The sequence below is a fragment of the Chelon labrosus genome (assembly GCF_963514085.1).
Source record: "Chelon labrosus genome assembly, chromosome: 1".
NCBI lineage: Eukaryota > Metazoa > Chordata > Actinopteri > Mugiliformes > Mugilidae > Chelon > Chelon labrosus.
The window spans coordinates 11,659,836-11,687,651 of record NC_140337.1 but is presented as its reverse complement, the minus strand read 5'-3'; the positions used below and the strand labels follow the sequence as shown (position 1 = coordinate 11,687,651).

Genomic DNA, 27,816 nt, shown 5'->3' with positions numbered 1-27,816 from the left:
TCACGAATTGTTGCGTATCGGGTTGCGTAGCTGTAGAGGGTGTCCATGCTGACCCCTGTCCTACAGAAGAAAGTGGCCTGGTCTGATGAATCACGTTTGCTTTCACATTAACTTGATGGCTGGGTGCGTATGTGTCATTTATCTGGAGAACTTATGGCTCCAGGACGCAAGGAACAAACCTCTTGCCAAAGCCTTGGTGTTTGGTCTGCAACAATGTTCAGGTGGTGGAACGTAATGAGATCATCGGTTTTGTTCACAACACTTTTTGGTGGTCGTAATGCGGCGGCTGATCGGTGTGGGGAGTTCAAACCATGTTTCCAGGTTAACAAAACCCTATTATTGAAATTCTCATTACTTTACTGCCATGGTTGAAATTCTCTTCACCGAGGCCCAGTCCAATCCATGTGACCTCAAACCCTATTACAATATTTTATTAATTATTAATTATTTAAACTATATTTTTTAAGATTGTGTATTTGCAGTTTTATATTCTATACTAGTATTTGGGACAGTGTTTCTCTCTCACTCTTGAGTACACTGGGCAAGAACAATCTGCTCAAAATGTCATATCTGCAGTGAGAGCTCTTCCCGTGGGAGCAGTTTTCTTTTTTTTCTTTTTTTTTTTTTTGCATGGATTTTCTTTTCCACATTATTGGATTGTTGCCCTGATATTTCATTTTCGTAAACAGCAGACAAGTGTTAGCCGGGGACGTGTTCCTGCACGTTTATCTCTTCCTATGTCTACTGAGGTTTCATCAAGTTATTCACAGTGCCGCCCCTGTGTCTGTGAGACAATGCACGGGGACTGAACACCCTTTCATGTCTGTCGGCGCACGTAAACATCTCTCGTGCCCATCAGCTCGGTGTGCGCTCGGAGAATATACGTGCTGTGGTTTCCCTTTCTGCATCTGCGACGTCTCGCGTCTCTGTTTGCAGGCCGCAGAAGCGGGACTTGTTGCGTCGTCCTTGTGAAGCCACTGCTACCTCTTTAAGAAGCCACCGACATTTGAACTCCTCCGACGTTGTTCGACTGCCCACTTTGATCTCAGGCCAAGTCAGCTGGAGAGCAGGTTAGTCATCCCTTCTCTGAGATCACTGAGGATGTTTACTAAAGCTTGAACGGGCCTCCGGATATATTATAGCCTACACATATTAGGACCACGTACTAAATGTAAGAAGAAACAAACTTTATATAATATTTGATGCACTGTTTCTGATTATACAACTGTTGTTTTATACTGTATTTTTTATTTTTTAGGTGCATTGAAACTAAATCTGCCTGTCTGCAGGCGTGACTCATTTCTCTACTGACCAGGACGGTGAACTTCCCTTTTCTCGTGTGATACAAGATGACGGACTCAGTCGGCTTTTCTGCCACAGACGCAAACCACATGTAGCAGGTCAGTGTGGGGCAGACTGGAGGTCTGAATATTTACATTATTAAAGGTATACCCTGCAGGTTTCAGCGTAAGCAAAAATTCAAAACCGTTTTTGAACAAAATACATTTACATTCTTGGTTAAACGCTGGTGTAATGAATATTTTTAAGACGTGAAAAAGGAGAACATCAACTGTGCTGATAGTGCCAATTTTAGCCTCAGCAGGTTTTAGCATCAAGAGTTGGTGAAGACCAAAAACAGAGCTGAAATTAGAGGTGACAGAAACATGACTCCAAATGAATTGCTTACGTCTTTGTTAATAAATGCAACTGAAGCCACCTTAAAAAAAATCTAATTATTTAAAGATTAAGGCCGAAAAAAGCATTTTTAAAAAAAAATGTACTACCGCAAAAACTGTTTTAAATATGCCTTGTGACAGATTGCGACTGTTTTTTTTTCTATATATCGAACAGTTAAATTACTTTTAAATTCCTGCAAATCTTTACAAATTAGTAAGGTGAGTCAGCCCTCAGTCCCTCCTCTTCTTTCAGCACAGTCCAGCTAGGAAAAGCTCCACCAGAGGTCTTCGGCGAGCTTCTCTCTTTATGTAAAACATTAGAAACTTTTCTCGGGACGCTTCCTTGGCTTCCTTGTTGCCGTAGGCTCCACCTCTCTCTGACTTACTGTAGGCCGCTCCGCCCGAACCAGTCTTTGTTGGTCGCAATTAAACGCAACGCTGTCAGTGCACCAACGACACCACATTTAAAACCATGGCAAATACGGAAACATTTACCTGGCGCTGATGAGCTTAATCAGCGGAGGCTTCAGTGTAATTCATCTACTGTATGTGGGATTTATATTCTGCTGGTCGTCTTTCCGTAGAGGGTTTTTTTTAATTTTCGATTGTAACATTGAACACAAAAAAGTACTCTCTTTGGACAGAGCCTTTTTACAAAATATAAATGAATTTAAATCTGACCGGGGACCAGAATATTGATGAACAGCTCATGAATGGCCTAGACTGCATTTAAAGCCGATCCTGCGACTCCGTTAAACAGTTTTTTGTTTCCTTAGAAAACGCTCAAATACTGGAAGCCTTGATGAGCTAATGGTTTAAATTTTCCAACAAGATGGCTCCCTCCGTTTCCCCATCTTTGTGTAGTCAGATGTGAGTGTGTCGCTTGGTAGCACAGCGTGAAAAGCTATGATCACGTTCGGCCAAACGGCCATGAATAGGAATGGACGGACAACGGGGTGCCTCTGAATACAGGGTTGGTGGCTGGCTGCAGCCGCGGGACAATGCCAGCACACATGTGTGGACCGAGCGGCTGCGCCCCGGGAACGCACTCACTCGCTATTGTCTTTGCCAACGGGCAGTCTGCTCCACGCACACACACACACACACACACACACACACACACACACACGCACGGCCTCTCTTTCTCTTCACACAGACATAATTTTATCTCCAGTTTTCACTTTCCCCCGTCTGCACACACCCAGCATGCTTTGAAAACGTGCAGGAGTGCACGGGAAAGGATAGAGGGGGAAGAAAAAAGAAAAAAAAAAAAGTTGTCCAACTCCGAGAGCCAGAGAGGTCACAGGAACAACACCCAATCCCTGAGCGGTTCCCATGGAGACAAGTGTGGCAGCGTACAATGAGGGTGAGAGAGTGATGAAAGAGAGGGAGAGAGGGAAAGGGCAGGGGAAGAGTAGGAGGAGGGCGGGTTGTTGGCGTCAAGGTTCAGTTGGTGGGTACTGGGTGGAGGGTGAGGAGAAGGGGTGGAGGGTGAGGAGAAGGGGTGGGGGGAGTGGGGTCTCCACTCCAAAGGACAGTGGGAAGTATGATGGTGTGTAGCATAACAGGACTAGAACATTCTTCCACCCCAACTCGCATATTTCTGCCCTCTTGTTCCAGCTGAGCGAAAAACCTTCCCGATCTGAGGTCGTAGAGCGGCTCACGGCTGGCGGAGAGGGAACGGAGATATGTGGAATTTCCGCCGAGCGTGACGTGTGCGGCCACGTTTTGAGCCATTTCGCACGGGTGAATCCGAAGTGTTGTAAAGCTGCGGGGCCTTGGCGGTGGCGCTGGAGGGAGGGCGCCCTCGGCAAAACAAAACGCGAGCTTGCCCCAGTAGTTTTTAGTGCGGCCGCAGATACACCCACTGACCTAAAAGCAGTTAATTGACACAACTGCCGCCATTGCTGATAGCACTTCAACCCTTTTAGCTGAGGGCATGGAGAGAGGAAGAGTGTTCCTGCCCCAGTTTCTCTCCGTGCCTGTCCACCTTTACCCCCTTTCTCTTTTAAGAGGCACTCCACTGGTTTTGCGCATTAGTCATCGTGGAGTAATACGCAGCCTCTGAGAGAGGGGAGCTTTCCAAAGTTTGAGGGAATATCGTGCTCCGGCTGCCATTTTGGTGCACAACAGTGGCGCAGTAGCGGAGAGGATCAGCGAGAGACGTGGGCTTCGGTCCGTTTCCGCCAAATTTGCCAAATCTCTCCACCGTTACATTTGCTCCATTAGCCTGCACGAACCCCGTAAGCAACAGTCAGAGACTGACAGTGTAACGTGATGCCACCGCCATTTGCATTATGGGCCACCGGCTCAACTTTTCCTGCGACCACAGCCAACATCAACTATCGACATGCTGTGTTGGGCATGGCAAAACACGTGCAGCGTGATAGATAACTGTTTACTTTGCGGATGTCAAGGCATTGAAAGAAAATATTGTCCTTGTGACAACTTTCCAGAGTCGTGAAATCATTTATATACCGCTGTAAACCGCCGTGCTGGCCTTCAAACCCACTCATTTGTTTAGGCCGGCCTTCCTGGACAGCTGTTACTGAGTTGTGTCACTTGGACTTGAAGGAGCTGATATCTGTCTTGTTTGCACATGGTGCCATATAAAATCACCCTTTGCGGCTAGACACTGAGGCCATGACGTATGAACCTTGCGGACGTTTACCAGACAGGGACACTCTAATGAAAGATGTTGTGAAGTTGCATCATGGGAAACGAAGGATCCATAACTTTTTGGCGCTACGGCTTTAAGTGTGGATATCTCGGCCTCTGCCGCATCGATTTCCCTCGTTCTTTTTTCAACGCGTCTCTCGCAAGTCCCTAAACTTCATCGAAGTGCGGCTGCCAAATCACCGGAGCGCCCCTTTAAAGCCTCCATTTTTTTCCTCCCCTCAACTTCACTTGTTTCCCGGAGTGCTCCCATCCGCCATTTGACTACCGCCAGTTTGTCCTCCCGCCGTCTCACTTTCTCGGTGTCTCCCTGGCTCGCTCCCCTCTCACTCCCTCGCTGTCTGTCTGTCTGTCTGTCCTCGTGCCCAGGTTTTTTGAGTTGGCGTGGTTCCTGTTTGTTTTCAGCCATTTTGGGGACTTGCAGTGCTCGTAACAAACTGCTTAAATGGCGTCCTCTTGCTTGCTTGCTTGCTCTCCCACTCTGTCTCCCTCTGCCTCTCCCTCCCTCTCCCTATCGCTGGGCTTTGTGTATATAAAGTAGTGTGTGTGTGTGCATGTGTGCGAGTGTGTGTGTGTGTGTGTGTGTGTGTGTGTCAGAGAGAGGGAACAACACTTCCAAATAAAAAGAAGATTGGATTCAGTGGGGGTGGGGGTGGGGGTGGGTTGGTTGAGGAGGTGCCGGGGAGGGGGATTCACTTGCTGGAAAAAAAAAAAAAAAAAAGAGCAAAAACACTAAGAATCGTATGTCAGAGGCAAAAACTGGAGAGAGAGAGAGAGGAGAAAGAGAGAGCAAGAAAGGGGGAGTGAGGGAGAGCGAGCAAGTTCGAGTGTGAGAATCGCTCCTGCCCTCTGTCTTCACACACTGCTGCCTGTATGTGTGTGTGTGTGTGTGTGTGTGTGCGAGTGTGTGTGCGAGTGTGTGCGCCGCCTCTCCCTGCACACTCTCTCTCTCCCTCTCTCTCACACACACACACATTCAGCCGTGCGCATACACAGACCAAGGGGGAGAGAGAGAGAGAGAGAGAGAGAGAGAGAGAGAGAGAGAGAGAGGGAGTGTGAGGGGAGAGAACACATCGCAGCAGAGATGCAGCAGGAGGTTTTCCGAGGTACGTTCTCTTGTATGCTTGCCTTCCTGAGAGACAGACAGAGCGAATAAGAGGAAGAGAGGCTGAATTCTGTTGTTTTCCTGCTTGTTTTTCTGCTTCACTCTGCTGCCGTGGCGGTGATTGCTCCTGCGCGTGAAGAGGAGGAAAAGGTTTCTATTTTACTGTGCGTGCGTCGGGGCGTGAGTGTTGGTGGGTGTGTGTATTTATGCAGCGTACGAGCGCATTTGTGTGTGCGTGTGTGTGTGTGTGTGTGTTGGCTCTCTGTGTGTGTGTGTGTGTGTGTTTGTGTGTGTGTGCCAGTAACAGGCCTTGTCTCCCTCATCCTCCCCTCTGTCGCTTGCGCACCACGCAGTTCTTTTTCAGGAGCGATGACTCGTTTTGAGATGGCGGCGAAACTTTTAATTTAACGAAGCCCCCTCGCGTCCCGGCGGTCCGCCGCAGACGAGGCGAGGAGGGGGGGGGGCGGCCTGCACGCATCAGAGCGGGCGTCAAAGCGTGATGTGAGATTTGTTTTGGACGGTCTTAACGCGGTGGGCCGGTCCGTCTCCCACCCTTACTTAGGAACTTACTTGCAACATTAGAGGAACTGTTTCGGGAGGAAAAACTTCCATCGGCGGCTTCTCGTCTCTTTTTCGGTTTTTCGGGCCGCCCAGTTTGTCCTCCATTTTACCAGCCTGTTGTTTTGCTGGAGGTTGTCTCACGTAGAGCAGCAGAGGGCATATTGATGTCCACAACCCCGTTTGTTGCTGCCCTAAGCCTTACTTTTTTTTTTTTTTCCAAAACAACAGAGCATCTGCTGCCAACTACTCCACATTCCTGGTTTCCATGGATGCCAAGCCAAGCCCCTGTGCTCAATGTATGGAAAATATGATCCACGCTGCCACAGGAGTAGGGGTCATAGGTCAGACAATAGGAAGTGTATTTATTTTTTGCTTGTCTTTTTAATTTGATCATTTACATTTGGGTTATGCTACAGCACGTCTCTCTGGGCCTTTTTCAACCTGGGTACATCAAGTGACGAGTTGCGATCTTTGAGGTGGCTGGTTGTGTTTACATCTTTTTCTTTCAAATGCCACAAGCACAAAGGATGTGGACGCACTCAGGAAGTTGGTGCACAACTTTGCTTCTCACCCCTGCTTCACTTGCCGTTTATGGTAACTGCTCTAACACCCCGCTTCGTTTCAGCCTTGCTAATGCTCAAATGTTTCGTGATTGTTGGGGACCAAAGAACTCCAATGGGGCTTCCAGGTCCCCTTCAACTGGGACTGTGCATGAAATTGAAAATGATTTTGGAGAAATTACCTCAAAAAGGTCACCGGTGTAGTGCTGCTGCTCTCCAGGGGTGCTTGTTTTGGGTCTCACCGTTTCCTAATGCCTTCTCGTGATTGTGTTGCGGTGAGCAGAATTATGGGAATTACGAGCTGGTCTTCGAGCTAGCGGAGCGTGGAGAGCTTGGTGTTTTAGACATGGACGGGTCTGCTGGTGCGTGGCGTGGCATTCGAAAACACCACGGTTAGCTCGTGGAAAGGGACAGGCAGTCGGTCACGCCGAGGGGGATCTGAAAGACAAGGAAGCCGTAAAATGTGAACACGGGATAGACGTGTTTGAAGTTACCCCTACCTCCCCTGCACACACCACCACCACCACAACCACCACACAACCACTCCCCATCCCATACCAGCTTCCCCTTACCTCCTCCCTCCTTCTATCCCATCTGGCTGGCTCCACCACGCTCTCTTGGCCGGGGGGTTGTGGAGAGTTCAGTAGCTGTTTTTGCTAACGATGTCCCCCCCACCCACCCACACACACCCTCACACACCCTCACACACACCCTCACACACACACCCTCACACACCCTCGTGCACACACCCACACGCACGCACTCTCGTTTTTACAGACCAACTGCTGCTTCGATCGTTGGGCCCCTCTGGCTGCCCCTCACTGGGGAGAGGGCCCAACCAACACCTTCCACTTCTTCCCACATGCTCCTCGCCGCTGGCTCACCGGCTGGAACTCCGAGGCCCCCCACATTCTGGCTTACAGGCTCTCCACTTAACCCCCTCACACAGACAAATACACACACGACACCATCCTTCCTTTTAGTCATAATCTCTCACTAATCAGGTTGCTGTGTGCATTGTAATTATTACTTTATGTTCAGACGGACTTCCTGGTTCGGCTTTGGCTTGCTCTACTTTTATATTTTTTTTTTAAATGAACACCCGTTACATTTAAACCTCTGAGTTCAGACAGTGCTCATTAAGTTAATCGGCATCGGGTAAATCTCGGTCTATTTTGCAGTTTATCTGTGTTTTAGATCTGGTGTTTGTAGTAATATTTGTAGTAGTGTGCATTTTACGTGCTTTGCCGGGGCTGAAGAGGAGAGCAAACACAGTGATGGAGGTGCAATCACTGACACTTGCCAACATTTCCGGTGTGCTCACTGTCAGTTTCACCTCAAAGTAAAGCACTGCTGTAGGCTGTTTACAACCTGTTTGATCGTCCGAGTACCTGTATTCTTTGCCCCATCAGATTATGTGCAGACATTGCTACTAGTTGTGTCCCTTGTTGGTGCAATGATGGCCAAAACCATAGACAGCATAAAGATGGACGGTGGAACCGCTCCTTAAAAGTGAAGCCAAGTAGAGCTCCCCCTGGTGACTGGCTGCAGTATAGGTCATAAGCTCCACCCCCTCCATGTTAGCGGAGGGGACTTGGGGCAAACTAAAACACTAAAAATACACGTGAAATAATTTTTTTTCAAGGATGGTTTCTGTCATTTTAGGTACTTAATGGGGAGCTACTGTTTTTTACGACCTGGACCTTATTTCTCGCATAAAATACGATCGTTTACTCACCCATATAACTTTTGTGTAATTTGTTGTCGTTCGGAAGATATTGAGATCCGTGTATATCCATATAGTTTTGTGTGAGTGGGGCACCGAAACGCAGCCTCTAAATAACGCATTATCTGCCAAGAAACTCATTTATTTCGCCAGTATTTTGTTATCGTACGTTAGTGCTATTCTCCGTTGAGTCCGTAGTTACCTGTTATCATCATCCGGGGTCTGTAGATTGACCTACAAAAACCAGATGATGTCTTCTGACCTGGATGATGTCATCTCTGAGTGCCGCGCGCACCCACGACGGTCGGCTTGTTTACCTATAGTTTGCTACTGCTATTTTTTTGCAACATGGCTGAATATTTTTCCGATTCTGAGGTTGTGGACGAACCATAGCAGTAGCAAATTACAGGTAAACAAGCCGAGCCTTCGCGGGTGCACGCGGTGCTCAGAGAATAGCACTAGCGTACGATGACAAAATATTGGTGAATTGCATAAGTTTTGTTTTACTTAGTTATTTGACTGTGTATAAACAGGATGTGACATAATGGCGAACACCAGTTGCCATGCCAAGCTGGGACCATGAGTTGTAAAAAAAAAAAAAAACCAACATCTTCTTGTAACTGGTGGAGGTTGTAGTAGTAAACGAAAACCTGAGTGAGTCTGGCGGAAGTGTGGTCGGGTCATCGATAACGCCACTCTCGGACCGTACTACGCAGATTCTGGCTCCAAAATCACAAGATGGCGCTGTCCATATCCCAGAGAAAATAGTGTCGGTTTTTCCAAGACAAGGAAGTGGGAACACGTTGTCCATATTTATATACAGTCTATGGCCAAAACCATGAAAATAAAAACGCAGACATAACCAGAAATGTGGTTTGAAATGGCAAGGGGACAGCAGAGTTGATTGATACATTATAGTGAATGCCACATTAATCTGTACTAAAACAGGATAAAAATGAACGTTAAATTATAAGTACTGGGCAAATTATATCAAAAGTGAACTTGTAGAAAACAGAATAAGAGCCAGATTACTGAATCCTAGCAGTTATTTGTCTAACAGACAACTACCGGTTTCAATGAGGAATAAACAGATTGCTCAACGTCTGGTTCAAGGCCTTGAGCGGATGTGCCAGCCAAACTCCTCTGCCGTCCTGCCTTATGTTATGCAAGGCCACTTTAGCTGCGATGCTCCTGGAGACTGTCTGTCCCTTTAAACTCAGCAGATGACGTAGGAGTAAATTTATCCACATTTTCAGATGCTAGTGGAAAATTGTCTCATTGTCAAATCTTAAAAAGGTCTGTTTTAAACTGGTCCAAAAGCTCATGCAGACAAAAAAACGCGAGGATTGTCAAATCAAATAGCACCTATAATTTTCTCGATGTAGACTGATTTTAAAGATTCAACCGTGCAGCGAAAGGAAGCCCAATCTGCAAGTTTTGCTATGCACAGTGATGTTTACTTTTTCCTCACATTTTCCATTTGATGTTGATCCAGATTGAATCAGTGCATGCTTAGAGAATGCGTTTGTTCTCTCTGCCTCTCAGGGAGGACTCTTTATTTCAAATGTGCGTTTTGTATAATGTGCTTCACGTTTACGTGGGTCTAGTTTGTAATTTGTCCTGCACCAGCTGAGCACCTGTTCGTGCTGTGCGGTTTTGTAGCGCCACATGTTTATTTGTGCAGAACATCCTGTTGCAGAAAGGTGTGGGAACACGGTTGCTGTTTATTTTGATTTTGCTTTAGGGTCCTCATGGTCGCACTTGTTTGTGTACCCGCGAGCCGTGCAGAAGGACGCGCTTGTACATATGTGTGCCTCTGCTCGTGTGCACGAATGAGAAAGGAGATAAACGAGTGAAGAAGAGTGTTTTTCTGCGTGTCCCGTGTTTGCGCACACGTTTCTGCGTGTAAAGTCGGCGCATTTAAAGCGTGTTAAAAGCTGCCTGTCACAGTCAGGCGGCGTGTCGTGCAGGCTCTGCTTGCACAGTGGCTGTGTGCGTCATTGGGAGATAAAGAAAAAAGAGCGAGGGGGCGTCGTACGCATTTCTCTGTCCGCGGCGCAAGCATCAGACGAGATGAAATTTTTAGCCTTAGCGCCGTCTCTCAGTGTGTCCACCCACTTATAGCGGCTGGCGCTTGCCATAAGGGATTTCCTGCACACAACATCTATTGCTCAGCAAATGTGAGTGGCAACGGAGGCCTGTCTCAGTACAGAGCGACAAGCTACTTCAACCCTGGAGGGACAGGATTGTGCATCTTTGTTCTATTTTAGACACCGAACTTATACAATAAGGACGGGCTGGTTCAGGGTTTGGTTTAATGCCACTACTCACATAACGTCATTAAAAGACACTTTTGTTCTTCCTTTGTCGGGTATACATTATTCAATCTGGCCCGGTGTCAAACCAGTGCTGCACTCAGATTCACCTTTTTGTTTTGAATATCATTTACAACTGGGCCTGTCCATGTTTAACTACTTTGTTTATGCCTGTCTGTCTTTCCTGCGGGCATGTAACAGTGTATGTACAGTGCATGTATGTGCGGTGTGTGTTAGTGTTTGGCGGCGTGTCTGAACCCCCCCACGCCACCACCACCACCCCATCTCTTGCTCTCTCACACTCTTTCTCTCGCTTTCTGTCACCCTTTCACTCTCCCTCATCCTCACCCTCTCTCTCTCTCTCTCTCTCTCTCCCTCCTCTTTCCTCTGCAATAACAGTGCTGACCTAGTTTCTGCCTGTTCAGGGCTGCCTGTGGAATTTTACAGCGGCCTGCCTTCCTGGCTGCTCCGCCGCTTAAAAACGAAGGCAGAAAAGCATGACTGAGGATTTTTCGTCGTGTCGCATCATTACGGCCGTTTTTCCCCCCGCTTTGCGCGCCGAAAGAAGTGAACCCCCTTTTAAATGTGTTGTAATAACAAGCTGTCGCGTGTGAATCTGCAGCTTTCCTATGTGCGCGCGGGATATTGCATCAGCACTGCAGCCGCCGCCGTAGCGTTCGAATTAGAATGGAAATGGGAATCGCCTGCCGCTCGTCTTCCACAGCTTAGCTGAGATCGTACCGGATGCAGAGGGCGGAAAAACACCCCTGCTCCGTGCACATGCATGCAGTCTCTCTCTCTCTCCCCCCCCCCCCCCCACCCCCCGTCTCTCTCTTCCCTTCTTTCCTTCCCTCCGCCTTCACAAATAAATGGTCAGAGTCATGCCTGGCAAACACTAGCCACTGCCAGGAACGGCTAACACGGCCCTCGCTCAAATAGCAAGAGAGCGGGACTATTTTTATGTGTGTTGGGGCCACAGATCTAAGTCAGCACCCTATTCTGGGGGAATCTTGATTAAATCTGAACGCCTTCCAATTAGGCATAGGGAATGTTGTGTCACAGCCGAGAGAGATGGATCTCTGGAATGCGTTTCTGAAAGCTTGGCTGTGGCACGCTGAAATCTAAACCAGCACTGCCGCAGATTCATTCCTTCCCCCTGCCCTCTCCCTCCTTTCACTCACCATTCCTGGCTGAGCGATTTGGAGTTCAGCACTGCTGGGGCATTTAGTTTTATTTGCCGTCTTTGAAAGCGCTTCATCTCGATTGATTCTGCTAAAGCGTTAGCTATAATGCTAGGTTTTCCCTGTACGTCAGCGTAAATGTGCATGCCGTGTGTTTATCTTCGGATGTTTATGATGCTAATACCTGCTTTTTGACTTTTCTTTTAGATTTCGGGGGCTGGTCATGGTGTCCGGTGAGAAGGTGTGGGACCCCCTCCATGCGGGCCTTATTCAGTCACATCTGAGTGAGCGACGCCTGGCTCCTGGGCTAACTCCCCTCTGCAACCCCACACTTACTGTGACCAAGGACGCCACATTCCACCAAAGTCAGCGGTTGTCACCTTTGTCTTCCCTGCCGCTGTCACTAGTGGCTCTGAACACCCTTCACCCAGCTCGAGCCTCCTCGCCCTTACATTCCCCCGTCGATTTGTGCGGCTCGAGCAGAATTGAAGGACGACACAAACCAGTCCACTGCCTGCGCGCGGACTCTCGGTCTGAAGAGGAGGAGGAGGAGGAGGAAGCGGAAGCCGAGCGGCCCGAGATGAAGGGTAAAAGGATTGGAGGCAGAGGAGAGGCCGTGATGGAGGACAGGCTGGAGGACATGGGTGATGGACCTAAAAATGCAAAAATCACCCTGAGCTTCCCACTTAGTGCCGCCCCACTCCCAACCTCTCTGACATCGCCAACCCACTGTCATAGCTCCTCATCGTCGTCCCCGTCTCCCCACAGACGGCGACCATCCTCCAAGAGCTCCGACAAGGGATCACTGTGGAAACTGGACGCCACCATGGACGTAAAGCACAGACCTTTTAAGCCCCCGAGACATGACAGCTCTCCGTCCTCTTCCCCCTCCTCCTCGTCGTCTCCCATGACTGTTCATGCACTGATCAGGAAAGATATAAAATCCCCGCCTCCCCTGAAGTGCTCCAAACTCGGCTCAGAGACTCAGTTTCACAGGTCGCCCCCGAGATCCTCCAGCGGCTCTTTAGGGGCCTGTTTTGGTGGAGACGGATGGGATGAGAGGCACAGGGTGGCCAACGGTACGGCCTCACCCTCTCAAACTGCCCAGATCCTCTTTAGCCTGGGTGCTTCAGCCTATCAGAGAGGCGGGGATGCAGAAAGGAGAGAGAAAATAACGGGAAGACCCGTCGGTAAAGTGGGGAGCCCTCATGTACCAAGCCTTCATCCACCCACACTCCATCTCCCTCCTCCTCTACCACCCCCACCCCCTCCCCCCTCCGAGGGCCTGACTGCACCGCCCCACTCATCCTCCTATTCTCCTACCGACAGCCTGAAGCCCGAGTTGATATGCGGGGTGTGCCATCGGCTTTTCAGCTCAGCCTCCTCACTGACAGTCCACATGCGGCTGCATCGTGGCAGCCGCGCCCTCAGTTGCCGCTACTGTGGCAAAGTCTTCATCCACAGCAAAAGACTGCAGTCCCACGAGGCCTCCTGCAGGGTGCCGGGCCTACCCTCTAACAGCCTGCGTCCTCCGCTCGCCGTACAGCCAAAGGAGGAGCCGCTGGAGGAGGGCGAGGTGAGAGTGGAGGGGGGAGTGATTGTGGGAGAAACAGACATCAGTAAGGCGCGGCCAGGGAAGAAGGCACGGAGTCTCTTGGCGCGTATCCAAGGTGATGATGCAGCAGACACAGAGCTACTGGCGGGTGATGAGAACCATTTTGTGAAGGTGGTGGATGGCAATGTCATCTACTTCTGCTCCGTGTGCGAGCGATCCTACATGACCCTGTCCAGCCTGAAGCGCCACTCTAATGTGCACTCGTGGCGCCGCAAATATCCGTGCCATTATTGTGACAAGGTCTTTGCCCTGGCTGAGTACCGCACTAAGCACGAGGTGTGGCACACGGGGGAGCGGCGATACCAGTGCATCTTCTGCTGGGACGCCTTCGCCACCTACTACAATCTCAAAACACACCAGAAGACCATCCATGGGATTAACCCCAGCCTCATCTCTAGCGAAAAGACAGCTAACGGCGGCTACAAGCAGAAAGCTAACGCCCTCAAGCTTTACCGCCTCCTTCCCATGCGCTCCCAGAAGAGACCCTACAAGACCTACAGTGACAGTTTGCATAATGGCCTGCTACTACCACCAACTGAAACACCTTCCCTCTCTCTGCCCGGCCTGGGGTGTGCTCTGGGCCCCGGGGACCTACAAAGCCTCATCGGTGGGGCCCACCCCCAGAGTGTCAAGCCTGACCCAGATGCCTTCCCTGATGGCTTCCCTGTTTCTGTGGCTGCCGAACACAGGGACCTCTCTGCACTAACACCCCTCCCCCAGATGGATGTGTCCCAAGTTAGAAAACACGAGAGTGAGGCCCCGGAGTCAGAGCAGGGGAGAGGCAGTGGCAGCTTCAAAATGTCCAGCAGCAGCAAAACCAAAACTCTCAAGATTGGCAGAGGCGCAGAGGCAAGCATGCCTTCTGTGATAACGTACGGCCACACGAAACCCTCCGTCATAGTTCATGGGACGGCAGTGTCGTCCTCCGTCATTGTGCATAGCAACCAGGTTACATCTGGAAGCGAGAAGAGCCCAGCGAGCAGCCCATTCCATGAATCGAGCGACAGCCAGACTTTACACAAGGCCACTTCCAGGCCAACCAAAAAACAAAGGGAAAGTACCGATAATCATAGAAAGAGGTCAAGAGATGGTTCAGATACCACAGAGGAGGGCGCGAGAGGCAGACACGATGCAGAGACAGGCAGACTATTTCACAAATCACGCAAGTCCCACGGCAAAAGCGACATATCCAGCTCAAAGCAGCTGTCAGCATCTGTCGGGTCACAGATCAAAGAGGCGGGGCCACTGTGCCAGATTACTGTACGCATCGGCGAGGAGGCCATAGTGAAGCGCAGCATCTCCGAAACAGACCTTAGGAGAGACAAGAGCCTTTCGCCGCCAAAAACCAAACGCACGGAAACGTCATCCGTGCGAGAAGCCAAGGAACCACGCCACTCGCACTCCCACCACCACCACCACAGACACCGCTTCCAAAGCAGGGGCGCCCTGGAAGCAGGGAGCGATAAGGACGGAGGAGAGTGTGAGGAGGAGGTCAGGAAAAAGAGCTCCAAGTCCCCCGACGGAGTGAGGGAGTACTACTTCCGCCGGGAGGTGCGCGAGCAAGACAGCGACCACGACACGGAGGACAACTTATGGCGGCCGTACTACTCCTACAAGCCTAAGAGAAAGGCCCAAGCACATCTACAGAGGGTGAAGAGCTGGCAGAGGAAGCTCAAGTACAAGCGCTCCATTCGACTGAAGAGGAGGGCAGAGAAAATTAAGAGCCCGGCGGATAAAGACACAGAGAAATCGCAAAATGAAGAGGAGGATGGGACAACTGAGGAGGCTGAAAAACTGTCAAAAGCTAAAACAGACAAGGGAGAGGGGAAAAAGAAAGATTATCCCGCTGCTCCCTTAGAGGAGGGAAATAAAGACGCGGGAGAGCAGGTTAAAGAGGCCCGTCGTGAGGTCTCCTCCCCTCCTCTGCTCCCTCCAAAGCCTCCTCTGTCTACCTCAGTGGCTCCGACAGGAATAAAGAGGCGGCCTTGGACAAACGGGAACGCAGCAGAGTGCGGTACGTGCGGACGCTGGTTCTCAAGCCCCAGGAAGCGAGACAAACATGAACTTAGCCATCTGCTGGAATTCGTGTGCCTCTTCTGTCGAGCAACTTTCCCCTCGAGAGACAAGTTGGAAGACCACCAGAGAGCCCAGCATCCCAAGCCCACTGAGGCACCGTCTGCACCCCCTAAAGTTGCACTTGGGGAGCACGTCGAAGGGGCCGGGGTAAAATCTGTGCCGGAGACGGCAAAGTATGATGAAGACAGAGGAGGGCAAGCGGGGGGAGTAGGGGGGAGCAGCTCTAGTCCGAGTCGTCTGAGCAGAAGAGCATTATCACGGCACACCTGTCCACAGTGCCATAAGGTGTGCAAGACATCTTCAGCGCTAACTCGCCATATCCGACGTCACGAGTTAAGCAGCTCTCCAGAGAGAGACAAGGAAGATAAAGACCCAGAGCCCAAAACATCACAGACAGTTGTTAACACTCCTAGCGCAGACCTAGAGACTGAAAAAGCTCACGTCCCCAGTGCTCTCTCCGTTTCTGTTATCAGCTATTCGACTCCCGAGCCGCCCAGTGCCGGTGACTGTTTGGCATCACAGAAGCATGCGGACCATCTCAGCGAACTCACAGACAAACATCACGTGTCAGAACCCAGAGACAAGCCCCGACCAACAGAGCTCACGCTTCCAGCTCCAGAGAGAGAGAACAGACCGCGAACTGCCGACCCCCAGACGCTAGAAAGCCCGGTCAACCTCACGCCCTCTAAACACGACTTCATGCCCGCCACGCCCTCCACTCTCCAAAGCGTGCTCGTCATGAATGGACCCGAATGCCTCGACTACCGCACCCCCAGCAAAAAGCACTTAGACAGCCACGTCCACAGGATACCCAGCCCCGCGCACATCGTGGCATCCGCCAACACCTCTCCAAATGTGCCCATGACGTCACAGACCAGAATAACCACTGCTGCTCCTCCTGTTTCCATGGCAACAGCTCCCACTTCTGAGGGGGGATTCGTGAAACGGGATGGGGTCATTATGGACAGAGACAGGCAGGGTGGGAGCGGTATGTTTCTGCATGCAGGCTACGAGGAGCCGCCGCTAGTGCAGGATCTCAGAGTCCAGTCCATGTCCAGGAGTCCCTCTCCTGGGGAAGCACAAGACCTCACCATGTCCTCTATGCTAGCCCGAGAGAGAGAGATTGAGAGGCAGAGGGAGAAAGAGAGGGAGCTGGAAAGACTGAGAGAAAGGGAAAGGGACAAAGAAATTGAGAAAGAAAGAGAGAAAGAAATAGAGAGGGCCCAGCAAATCAGCAGGGTTGCTCATGTCCCGGAGGACCAGATAACACTCTTGGTCCCTAAAGAGGAGCCCCTGAGCCCTGTACCGTCTCCCCAACATATCCTCAGTCAAACCACTATGAATGGATTCTCTTCACGCAGGCACACTCCCAAGTCCCCCTGCCGGTCCCCCTCAACTATCGGACTGTTAGCTCAAGCCAGCCGCCAGGTTCACTCAAGTTCACAAGGACTCGACAGGCTCACGCTGCCCACTGGAGCAGCTGGTTCCGGTGACCGCCCCTCCGCCCACGCTCTGCTTCTTCCCCGGGCCCCACAACCACCTGAGCCGGAGCACCAGGACACTGTTTCTTCCAGAGATTCCCAGCAAGGGAACGTCACTCCAGTGGGCTACGCTGCCCAGGATTACCCACTACCCCTCATTGTGCCGGACAGTTACCGCTCTGGTAAGAAGCAGGACGAAAACCTGCTCATGTCCTCCTACCCGCCTGGAGCTCTTCCCTTTGGACCCCTGGGAAAAGTGATGGTCCCCAATGGCGGGGACCTGGCCAAGCTGCCATTCTATCCGGACCCTTACCAGCTGCTCTACGGGCCCCAGCTCTTGGCCTACCCCTATAACTTGGCAGCACTTCCTGTGGCTTTGAATATGATGGCACCTGGGGGGGACAAGGTGGAGCCTCTGCCGTTCCTCCCTGCCATCTTCAACTATACGGCTGGGCCCTACATGGGTGCGGCCCCTCACCCGCTCGTGGCAAACCCCAGCCTGTACAGCAGCAGCGGCGGCGGCGGCGGCAAAAAGCAACGAGACAGCAGCAGCAGCAAACCGTAGGACGCAGAAGGACTATGAGGAATATAATTCAAAAGGGGACGGCCTCAGCGGTTTAGGCTGGGAGTGGGAGGGCTGCGTGCTCACGAGGTCACTGAGTACTTTTGCACAGAAACCCTGCCTCTCCTTTATTCAGTAGAGATCAGAGCATCGCAGGAGGAGTGTGAAAGGAGGAGAAGGAGCAAAGACACAGGGAGGAGAGACCAATATTGTAGTGACTTATCATTACTCCCCTATCTTTACTCCTGCTCACCTTTCTCCGCATCTCTCCTGTCCGGCTGTAGTTTGTCGTAGTTCTAGAGCTTGATTAATCTTCCTCTCTGACTCATCATATTATCTATAATGTAAGAATAAGAACCGCTAACAGGGTGTGTGTTGTGTGAAAAATTAGTTCAGTCTACTTCCCTTTATAGTCGCCGCATAACGAGGATAAGCGCTCTTCAGGGAGGGCTCGGGTGGACGAGGATAAGGGATGAGACAGAGGAGTCTTTACTCACCACAGCTGGAGGTGGAGAATTAAGCAACCTTGTGTATTTTTGTATGAGTGAGTGGGAATGCAGGTGTATCCTGTTGTTATATATGAGCATGAACATGCACATGTATTTGTGCGTGGAGAGTTGGGCTTAAGCAGGTATTACGAGAGAACGAGCGTGCGTGTTACTCTGTGCGTGATTGAATAAGCGTGTGAATGGGTAGATCATTCCTTGTGAGACGCACACAGCATTCCTACGCCAGTTGGGATAGCTACTGTAGGTCAATGTGTAGAGGTGCATTTAGAGGCGATTCTTCATATCCAAATCATTAAGAAGTCAAAGCTGTGGCTGGACGCGAGTCTATGACAATGACAGATCATCTGGGCTTCTAAGGTCTCAACAAACCCGGCGACTTTGTGACCAGATGACACTGTAGGATCCGTACTAGCATTAACCATAGTTTATACCTTATGTGCACAAAATAGTGGTCACTTAAAAGGGGACACTTGTAGCTGCTTTTGGAAATGTAGCTGGCCACTGGGTAAGACTTAAAGGCTGGTAGAACATTGCACTTCCGTTTTTCATCTCATTTCCTTTACATTTCAAAAGAAAAAAGAAAAAATAAGGAAAAGAATTAAAAAACCAGTCAGCCTTCATCTTGTGTAGCCTTTTCCTCTCTGAGTGGAAGAGGAAAGGGCTACATTTCCTAAGCCAGGAAGAAGAAAGCGACAGTTAAGAAGGAAAGAGGAAAAAAAAAAAATGGATTCAGGGTTATTGAGTTATTTCTGGATAGGAAGAGAAATACATGGGCACAAAACTGTTGGACTCTGAATCAGAAGGCGCCACAGAAATGATGCTGGGGACAAAAAAAAAAAAAAAAGTCCTTCTCCACAACTGAGGGAAGATTGGAAAAAGTCTGAACTCATTCCCTTCCTGCCCCGTGTAATTTACCAAGTGGTAGGAAAAGGCGCTTAGCAGCCAAAGTGGTGGCCGAAACTCTCCAGATGCCCTCTTGGGGAACCTTTTTTTTTAATGTGGTCTGTTCTCTATATGTTTGTTCTGTTAAAATATGTTGTTGTTTATGTTGTTTAGCCCTCTTACCAGATGGAAGTGGCTTCAGTGAAAAGGGGGAGTAAACTTAAAAATATGAATGTAAATTTAGTCATGAGGTTAATGAAGTACAGCAGCATTAATGGTAGAGTTGGTTTCTGTTCCTTTTTTGTTTCTGTTTTGACACTAATAACCTGTTAAAGAACCGTATAACGTCTGGTATGCATATATACAGTAGTCCTAGGAACATGTCAGTAAACTTGGGTTCTGTATCCACAAAGCATGAGCAACACTTGCTTCCTAACCGTTTATATCCTCAGCAAATCTGGCATTGTGCGCACAGCTTTTTGTTTCCTCTTAAATTTTCTGGCCTTTTAATCTTCCATATCTCTGTTAATTTTTATTTTATTTTATTTTATTTTATAAAGCGCAGTTTGAAAAAAAAAAAAAAAAAAGAAAAAAATTGCACAAAGTTAGCTGCCATATTTACGTCTCACAGTCGATGTTCAATTGAGCCTGTGATGTTGGGCTTCTGATTGGTCGGGATGCCGCCCAATCAGAGGGCTCTCGCTGCTTGTCAAGTCCCGACTTCCTGTGTTACTGTCGCTAGGTTAGACGAAGAACAGCTGCTGATAAATGTTGAAAACCTGTCGACTTGGTTCGCATTGAAACTTGTAAATCTGACTACTCAGAGATGTGAGAAACAAAGTCGACAAGTGTGGAGGAAACAACCAAGCGTAAAAACTAGACGAGTGACGTCTTAGCACAGATGCTAACATTAGCTGACTCACCTCCATTATTATTATTATTATTACAGGCTTTAATTCTTTTTTTATTTATTTTTTATGGGAATGGCCCCCGGCATTGTTATTCTTTGCCTAACCTAGCAACAGTAACCTAGGAAGTAAGGACACGGGTAGGAGCCTTCTGATTGGCGGTCCCCAGACCAATCAGGAGGGCAGCAAATGGTCAGTTCTCCCTCAAAGTAAACACTGCACCTCCTGAATGAAGTTCATATGTTTCAGTGTGATGTGTGTGATGGTACTGGGGCGCCTATTTTGGAGTGTTAAAAACACAGCGTGACCGACTGCAGGGGCGCAAGAGCATCCCCTCGGGTGTGGTTACAAGCCTTTTTTTTTTTGCGTGCTTGGGTACGTGTTCTGTGTACGAGAGACAGCGTGAAGAAGAAAAAACCAAAATGAATCTGCCTAAGCAGCATATCCCTCGGCAGTAAATGGGCCACTCGTTATTTTTCTTTTCTGTGAGTTAGTTTCAGTGTAAAAAAAGCCTTTCTGTCTCCAATACACACTCTCTCAAGCCATTCCTGTACACGGACATGTTTGTGTTTTTTTGGACCATTTCTTATGCCATAGTTTGCCGTCATGGTTACCATACAGACCAAAAGCATGCAAATCGACGTATTGTAGTGACTGGACTGGAATCTGGTGGTAATATACAACTATTTACTGTATGTTTTAGTTTAAATGAATGTGCCTCTGCTTTGATATTTAAATAATTATCTATAGGAAGACGTGGACCTGCCAGATTTCAACTGTTAAAGGTGCCTTGTTATGGCATAAGAAATTTGAATCGTAAAGGAGCGTTTTGTTGAGAAACGACAGTTTGATTTGGAGATGGAGTTCATGGCTTTGTTTGCTATGAAGCTGTTCATAGACGTAGGAGTGTGGCTAAATTGTTTTGGTATCGTGTACATGTCTAGGGTAATACTGTGCCATATAGAGCCCACAAAAATATGTTAATGTTATTTTTAAAAGATGTTTTAATGTTGCCTGATGACTTTGTCTTTAGATTTGATACAAAGGCTTGTAGCCACAGCTCTCCCAAAGTCTGTAGTCTCCTTTTTTCCGACATTCTTCTCGTCTCTCTCTCTTTCTCTCGCTCTCTCTCTCTCTCTCTCTCCCTCCCTCCCCTTGTTTCCGTCTCCCTTTCTTTCTCTTTGCTGCAATCAAACAAAATAAAGTATTAACCTGATGACCCAATGAAATCGGCTGTAGTCTCGCCTCATGTGTTTGTTTCGTCTCTTATTTTTTTTTTTACAAATCCACATGAACCATGTGCTTAAAGGCTTTTAAGGTTTAATCGTACGTTTAACATTTTAGTGACGGCTGAGCTAACTGACGCTTTAAGCACATGGTTTATGCAGCTTCCATCTGCGTGCATTCATTTAGTTTCTGTTTGTTGTCCATGTTTTTTGTGTAATGTTTGCCTCGGCACACGTCCATGATTTCTCTAAGTTTATAAAGATAAACGCTGACAGGAGAACAACGTGAGGCTGGTGAACGCTTCCTCTAACCATCAGTCAGTTTCCCACTAGTGACACTCGGTGGTTTAAACGGGAACAGTTTGCTCGGTGACTCACACGTCTTTGCAACCCTTATATATGACGTTGGAGGTGATGGAAAATCTCTCAAAACGTTTATTTTTAAACGCCAGTAGTGAAACAATGGTGATTTTGAATTACAAATTTAACAGCAGATAGGTTTAAAAGCAGGAAAAGTCACTAATGACGTTAATTGTGGCCCTGTGTGAGCTGGTGAGCTATGACAATAGGCCGCAAGACTCAATATCAGGACAAAGAGGCTTGGAGCACCTAAATGTAATGAAGCCAAATCCAAAAACGAAGCTAAAACAAGGGAAACGGGACTTGTTTGAGTTTTCGTGAAGACGTTTCGCCGCCAATCCAAGAGGCCTCTTCAGTTCTAAACGGCTGGTGGCGAGTTTACGTTTTTATTCTGAGCATCTGTGCGCGCTCCACTCACATGATTAGTGTCTGTTAATGACCAGATACTCACCTGCAATTAGAGGAATTAGTTTTGATTCTTTTTACGCGGCCGTCCGTAATCTTTTAATCTGTTAAGTGGACCTTAATGACTTTCATCTGTGCAGCAGGTGATCGTAAAAATTAAATGCTCTTAGATATGTGGACAATAAGAAGCCTTAACCCTAACCCCTAGCCCTGATGATGACAAATGAGTGTTTAAGACAGGTGCCAAACATAAATAAGATCTTGTGCCTGCGTGTGAATGCTAATGGATGGATGGATTATCCTCTTTCACCTGAAGCTCAGAGCTCTCAGCGCCTGCAGAAAGAAGCTGTTGCCAACGGCCTGGTTTTACATGCTGCGGTAAATTTTTTCCTCTGCGCAAGAGGTCCGTGGTGGGTATGAGTGAAGTCTTTGATAATCCTCTCCCTTTAACCAGCGTTCCTGGTATAAGTCATTTATTTGTGGGAGCAAGGATTTATTTATTTTTTCTTTCTGCTGTGCTCATCACTCTCTGTAGAGGTAGGGCCTTGTGGTCTGAGGCTGAACAGCTTCCACGGCGTGCAGAGACTAGTCGGCGTGCTCTCCGTCGCGTTAAAATGTGATGAGGAGAGGAAGCGGGGGAGGAGGCGTGTGCTCTTCATCCTCTGCACGGCGTGCACGCACTGTCGTCCACGTCCGAGAGGCCCGCGTTGATCTTTTTCTGCCTTGTCCACGTTCGGGTACACACCAATCAGCCGCGACGTTGCGATCTGCTCATAATCACCGGTAGAGTGAACAAGATTAATTATCTCATTATACTGGCACCAGTCAGTGGGAGGGATTTATTAGGAAGCAGGTAAACATTTTGTCCTCGAAGCTGATGTGTCGGAAGGAAGTGGGCCGATTTGTGGGAGGATTTTAGTAATTTTGAAAAAGGCCTGTGATGATTAGAGGACTGGGTCTGAGCATGTCGAAAAAACCTGCAGCTCTGGTTGGTTAGGGTTAGTCGGCCTGGTGGCTTTTATGTCACATGGGTGGCTTTTATCCTATTATCATCTGCTTGATCCGCATCAATGTTTGGGTGGTGGTACAAATCATACAAGTGAATCAAACATCCAAGCGAATGTCACGGACCCAGGTTTCCCAGAAGAACGTTGACACTGTCAGCGTCATTCACCTCACCAGTTGGTGGTTTTATTGTTGTGGTTGATCAGCGTGGGTCATTTCAGTTGCACCAGACCCGGAGTTGTCTCACTTCTTCCCTTTGTGCTGAATCACTAGAACCGTCCGGGGTTGCGTCGACCGCAAACGTCGTGCGTCGTCTCATTTGCACCTGTACTGTCAAAATTAAAATTAGGCATCGGGCTAGAGAGTAGCTAATTTTGTACTCTGGTGTGACTGAATAAGAGATTGTGTCTTTTTGTGTGTGTTGCATGTTTTCCTAGTATTCCCCAGTTGTCACAGTCTTCCCGGAAAGAAGGAGTTTCACAGGAACGCAGCCAGCAGAGGAGGAAAAAGAGCTCGACTTGAAGCTTTTATCCTTCTTTCCACTACAGAGCAGACACCTACATGAGCTGAGTCATGGCCTGTGGTGGTGGTGGTGGTGGTGGTGGTGGTGGTGAATCAAGGTTCCTGTGTAATGTGTAAACACACAGCAGTGGTCTGGCCGAGGTCACTCACCCGGCCCGCGGTTGCGTCCGTGCTCCAAGAATGAGACCGAACTGGCTGATCAAAACGCACGTTTCAGTTAACTTTAGCAACACTTTCTTATATTAATACCGGCCCAAACCAATATGATTTCTGGCCGTCTTTCCTCCGTCCTCCCACCCCCCCCACCACCCACGTTTTCGCAAACATCCCTTTCGTCACGACCACGAAGCCTCCCACACTGGGGGTCGATAACCCTCGCTGACCGCCGAATATTCGCCCTCTGGACCCCAGCGCGCGCCATCGCTCTGCACACTGTCGCCGAAGTCTCTCTGCTCCTCGTCCCACCACCGATATCACAGGGTAGTAGCTTGGAGTCCGCAGACCACCCAAAGGGCTCTGGAGACCGCACGCTGGGAGGCCTGGGTGGGTGAATGCGCCGAAGGATGGCCGTGTTTTGGAAAGCAATGGCAGGTGGACTGCTGCTCGGCTTGAGCCTCGCTCTGCTGGCGCGGGGGAGTGAGGGGCAGGGGAACGGACGGGGTAAGGTACGTCCATGAGATGCACAACGGCCACGCTTTTAATAGCGGTGCGTTTAAATGCTTTTACCAAGTTCATTTTAATCATCTAGAAGTGGGAGGATTGGACATACAAATATGCAAATTATATATATATAGATGTGCACTTTAAAGCTTTAATCAAGTCCTTAAATGGTTTCTGGAATTGTTTTATTTCTGCTCACACTCTGTAAAATTAAAAATTAGGAGAAGCTCCATAATAGTTGGACATATCTGTTCCTGTACGCGTCCCAGCTGAAGAGGGGCATCCATAATCTGTTTAGACTTAGGACTTTGCTCAGTCAGACAAATGGAGCCGTAACCACAACAACAAAAGCTGCTTTTACCTCGGTGGAATTACTATTAGCATTATTTTTACTCATGTACATACAGTTTATTGTCACACGTTGCTCTTGTGACTGAATGAGCTGATTTTACAGTTCATTAAGACCACACCGCCCCTGTTACGCCGCAATTAAGTTTGGAATCAATAAATGAGAAGTGTGCGCAGTGAAGAGCTGAATCAATGTTAAATGAGCACCTCACGAAGCACGTGTCTTCCAGAAAGAAGTATCCGGACGTTCGACGGTCTACCTCGGCCAGGAGAGAGACGTCTGGAGGCCCCTGATCCACACAGCGGTCAACCTTAGTGAGATCAACAGGTACGTCAGCGGGAGCAAACCCGGTGAACTGTGAAGCCTTCGCGTCAAGGAGGCGAAGAGGGCTCTTGCGTGAATGAAAATTAAAACAGACAGTCACTTCAAAATGTGCAGAAAACTTTGAGCAGATGTGTTTTCTTGAAGCTGATCCCTTTTTTATTTAATGAATACTATACTTCCTAAATACAATAAAGATTTCTTGCACTGAACCACTGATATCTTCCCTCTGGTATTAAATCCAGCTTGCTACTAAGTCAACACTGATATTTAGAAAGCACGACCAAACATAAATCAGGCAGGTTGTCTTCTTTCTATCCAACATGGACCAGGCCTTCCCTTTAATTAAATCTATTTTTACTCCGTTTGCACAGCATCAAGTCATCCTTTCAATTACGGACGTTTGACCCAGAAGGGGTCGTTTTCTACGGAGACACCAAAAACGGGGAGGACTGGTTCGTTCTGTCCCTGACAAACGGCATCCCCCTGATGCAGATCAGCAAGGGAGGCATGCTCATCAGCGTGACCGGCGGCCCCAAGCTCAACGACGGGAAGTGGCACACAGTGAGTTTCAGGTCTCCCTGGTCGCTGCGTTTTCTTGAATTAATGGACGCTCTCTTCATTACTCATGCAGTATGCTGGACATGTCGCTTTGTTTCTTGTTCTCTTGGTGCCACAAAGCTGGAAGTGAGCAACCACGGGAAGTTTGTGATTCTGGACGTGGACGGCTCTGGCGGGCTGGTGGTGGGCATGCAGTCCGCGCTGATGGAGGAGGACATTTCGGGGCAACTTCGGCTGGCCCTGGGTGGCATCCTGATCGAGAAGGAAAAAATGATCGTCCAGGTGTTAATCCGCGCCGACACACTTTATCCATCACGCTCAGACATAAAGCCAATTATTCAGTCTCGTTAACCCCTCCCCTCCCAATGCCCTGCAGCATTTACACGCTAGTGTGCCGTCTGAAACGTTCCACAGATTCTTAAACATTTCTGCCTCTGCTCCCCGCCTGTCTCGTGGTTCATTCTTCTCAATGCCTCGTTGTGTTCTGTGCTGCAGTTCGCGCCGCAGATGGACGGCTGTGTGCGGGAGGGCAGCTGGCTAAACCTCAGCGTCCCCTGGGAGGCAGAGGCAGAGGAGCTCTGGCCGTGCCATCCAAACATCCAACCTGGCAGCTACTTCCCTGGCACCGGATTTGCCATTTTCAACACCTCAGGTGGGAGCATTGTGCTAAGTTATACAAGATATTAACAAGTGTTAACTCTCCTTCATCTAATAACAGGCTCCCATCTGGCCTGGATAATGCTTTTTATGTGTGCGGCACAGTAATCAGATTCAACGTGTAAATGAAAATTAAAAGGAACTGCCTTTTACTGAATGGCTAATAAGTCATTTTCTTTCAGGATTGATTCATCGTGTGGATAATTTCTGTCTTTTTACAGTGTTCAAACTTGAAGAAGATCATGGAGTCAAGATTGAATTATGGGGGGATTTCAGTCAGATGGATGGGACAATCCTGAGCATCAGGGCTCCCGGGCAAGAGCTGATGTTCACTTTAGTAGCCAACAATAACACAAACGTAAGCGCATGAATTTGCAGATAACAGCAGCTCTGCTCGGTGCCACTGTGACCGGTGGCATATTCATAACTTAGATTTACGATTGAGTCGCGTAAAACCACACATGCAGTCACAAACAGACTTCATTATGTTTCTTTTTTGGATTGTCAGGAGGTCACACTCACTTTCTGGGAAGAGAAAATCAGCGTGAAAAACACTTTCAAAAAACTCCTGATGACCTTTCAAAAGGATGTACTGAAAGTGCTTCAAGATGAAGATGAATCAAAGACTTCCGTGTTATCTAGCAACGCAGAGCGCCACAACAGTTATTTGACAACTTGGACGGAGGGTCGTTTTGCCGTTGGAGGCCTTTTGGGTGAGATTACGGAGCACATCAAATAAATACAGAGCATCTGCAGTCTTATTATCTTGAAGTATTACGGCCCCGAAAGAGATTTGCAGTCAACAGTCAGTGCTGTTGTGACTAGTGTTTTCTTCTTGCTGTTCACTTTTCAGGTGAAAGCGAAAATGGTGCTGGCTCCCAGTTCTTGGCAGGCTGTCTGGAGAAGATCCAGGTCCAAGGCAGGGATTTGGATCTGGATTTAGCCGTCAAACACATGTCAGTCTCCTCTCACAGCTGTCCTGCATAGACAAAACAAAAAAAAGCATGCATACGTTGTGTATGGACTGGATGCTGCATTCATTCCAATGTACATAAAGTGCTAAATTGTCTTCAGATTCACTGACACTGAGCCCATTTTTCTCTTGCATCACCCTCGTGACCAGTACGTTAAGGCTTTTCATGCTTGTAGTCAGATGTGGTACTTGTACTGATTAACGTCTAAAATGTGAAAAAACAAAACAATATTAGCATTTCAAATAGATGACTCTTCCACGTGCCCAGTTTTAACCGAATACACACGTTAATCTGGGAGAAAATGAGTGGCTTGGTAACCTTGGTACATGCAATTGTATGTTTATGAATAAAATATGATTCTCCTTTAAAATGGTTCCTATTAATATTAATGTCACTGGTGCATTTAAGGCAAAATGAAGGTCCTTAGAGGGGATGAACACCTTTTCATTAAACGCTAATGATAGACATTGAGTGGAGTTTGAGAGAGACAGGAATTTAAAGACGTGGAATTTGCTCCCTCTAGTGGATGATTAAAGATAACGTTGAATTCATCCGGTCTCGTGAATGATGTCATTTAACCACTTAAACGCTAGATAAGTATAAAACCACACATTGTTTATCATCTTTAAAAACGGGGGGAAATAAATAATCATCAATAATAAAAGTCACAACCAGATAAATCCTCGGTACATTTTAGGGGTTTGTTGCAATTTTAAGCAATTATTGTACTGTTCTTTTGTTTGTTTGTTTTTTACACACAAACACACACACACACACACATGATATCATTAATACATTTTTAATTATTTGGATAGGCTGGAGAGAAATAGATTATAGAGAAATGTACAGATGCACATTGCTTCCACGCCAGAAAAAAAAAACCGGATCAGTATCACCTTGTTTCACATTGTAAGTGATAAGTTTCACGTTATAGTCTCACGTT

At 48.2% G+C, this 27,816-nt stretch overlaps 2 protein-coding genes across 4 annotated transcripts; both read left to right on the top strand.

Moving 5' to 3' along the window:
• The first annotated feature begins 373 nt into the window (after positions 1 to 373).
• zbtb4 (zinc finger and BTB domain containing 4) lies at positions 374 to 21,056 on the top strand. 3 transcript variants are annotated; one of them, XM_084548194.1, is made up of 3 exons: positions 374 to 1,070; positions 1,259 to 1,400; positions 12,008 to 21,056. In XM_084548194.1, the coding sequence occupies exon 3, from the start codon at positions 12,024 to 12,026 to the stop codon at positions 17,535 to 17,537; it is 5,514 nt and encodes a 1,837-aa protein (XP_084404320.1). In that variant the 5' UTR covers positions 374 to 1,070; positions 1,259 to 1,400; positions 12,008 to 12,023; the 3' UTR covers positions 17,538 to 21,056. The 3 variants fall into 3 exon arrangements, with proteins under 3 accessions (XP_084404320.1, XP_084404319.1, XP_084404321.1); XM_084548193.1 differs by having other exon boundaries at positions 374 to 1,171; XM_084548195.1 differs by lacking the exons at positions 374 to 1,070; positions 1,259 to 1,400 and adding an exon at positions 5,083 to 5,458.
• A 2,879-nt stretch (positions 21,057 to 23,935) lies between these two features.
• shbg (sex hormone-binding globulin) lies at positions 23,936 to 27,673 on the top strand (the record flags this gene model as incomplete). The annotated part of the gene is made up of 8 exons (XM_084549198.1): positions 23,936 to 24,016; positions 24,590 to 24,687; positions 25,056 to 25,245; positions 25,363 to 25,524; positions 25,738 to 25,894; positions 26,121 to 26,257; positions 26,408 to 26,612; positions 26,753 to 27,673. The coding sequence occupies 8 exons, from the start codon at positions 23,936 to 23,938 to the stop codon at positions 26,884 to 26,886; spliced, it is 1,164 nt and encodes a 387-aa protein (XP_084405324.1). The 3' UTR covers positions 26,887 to 27,673.
• Between the last annotated feature and the right edge of the window lie 143 nt (positions 27,674 to 27,816).

Coding starts and splice junctions, on each gene's coding strand:
- zbtb4 (XM_084548194.1), top strand. CDS start 12,024: ATGGTGTCCGGTGAGAAGGTGTGGGACCCCCTCCATGCGGGCCTTATT.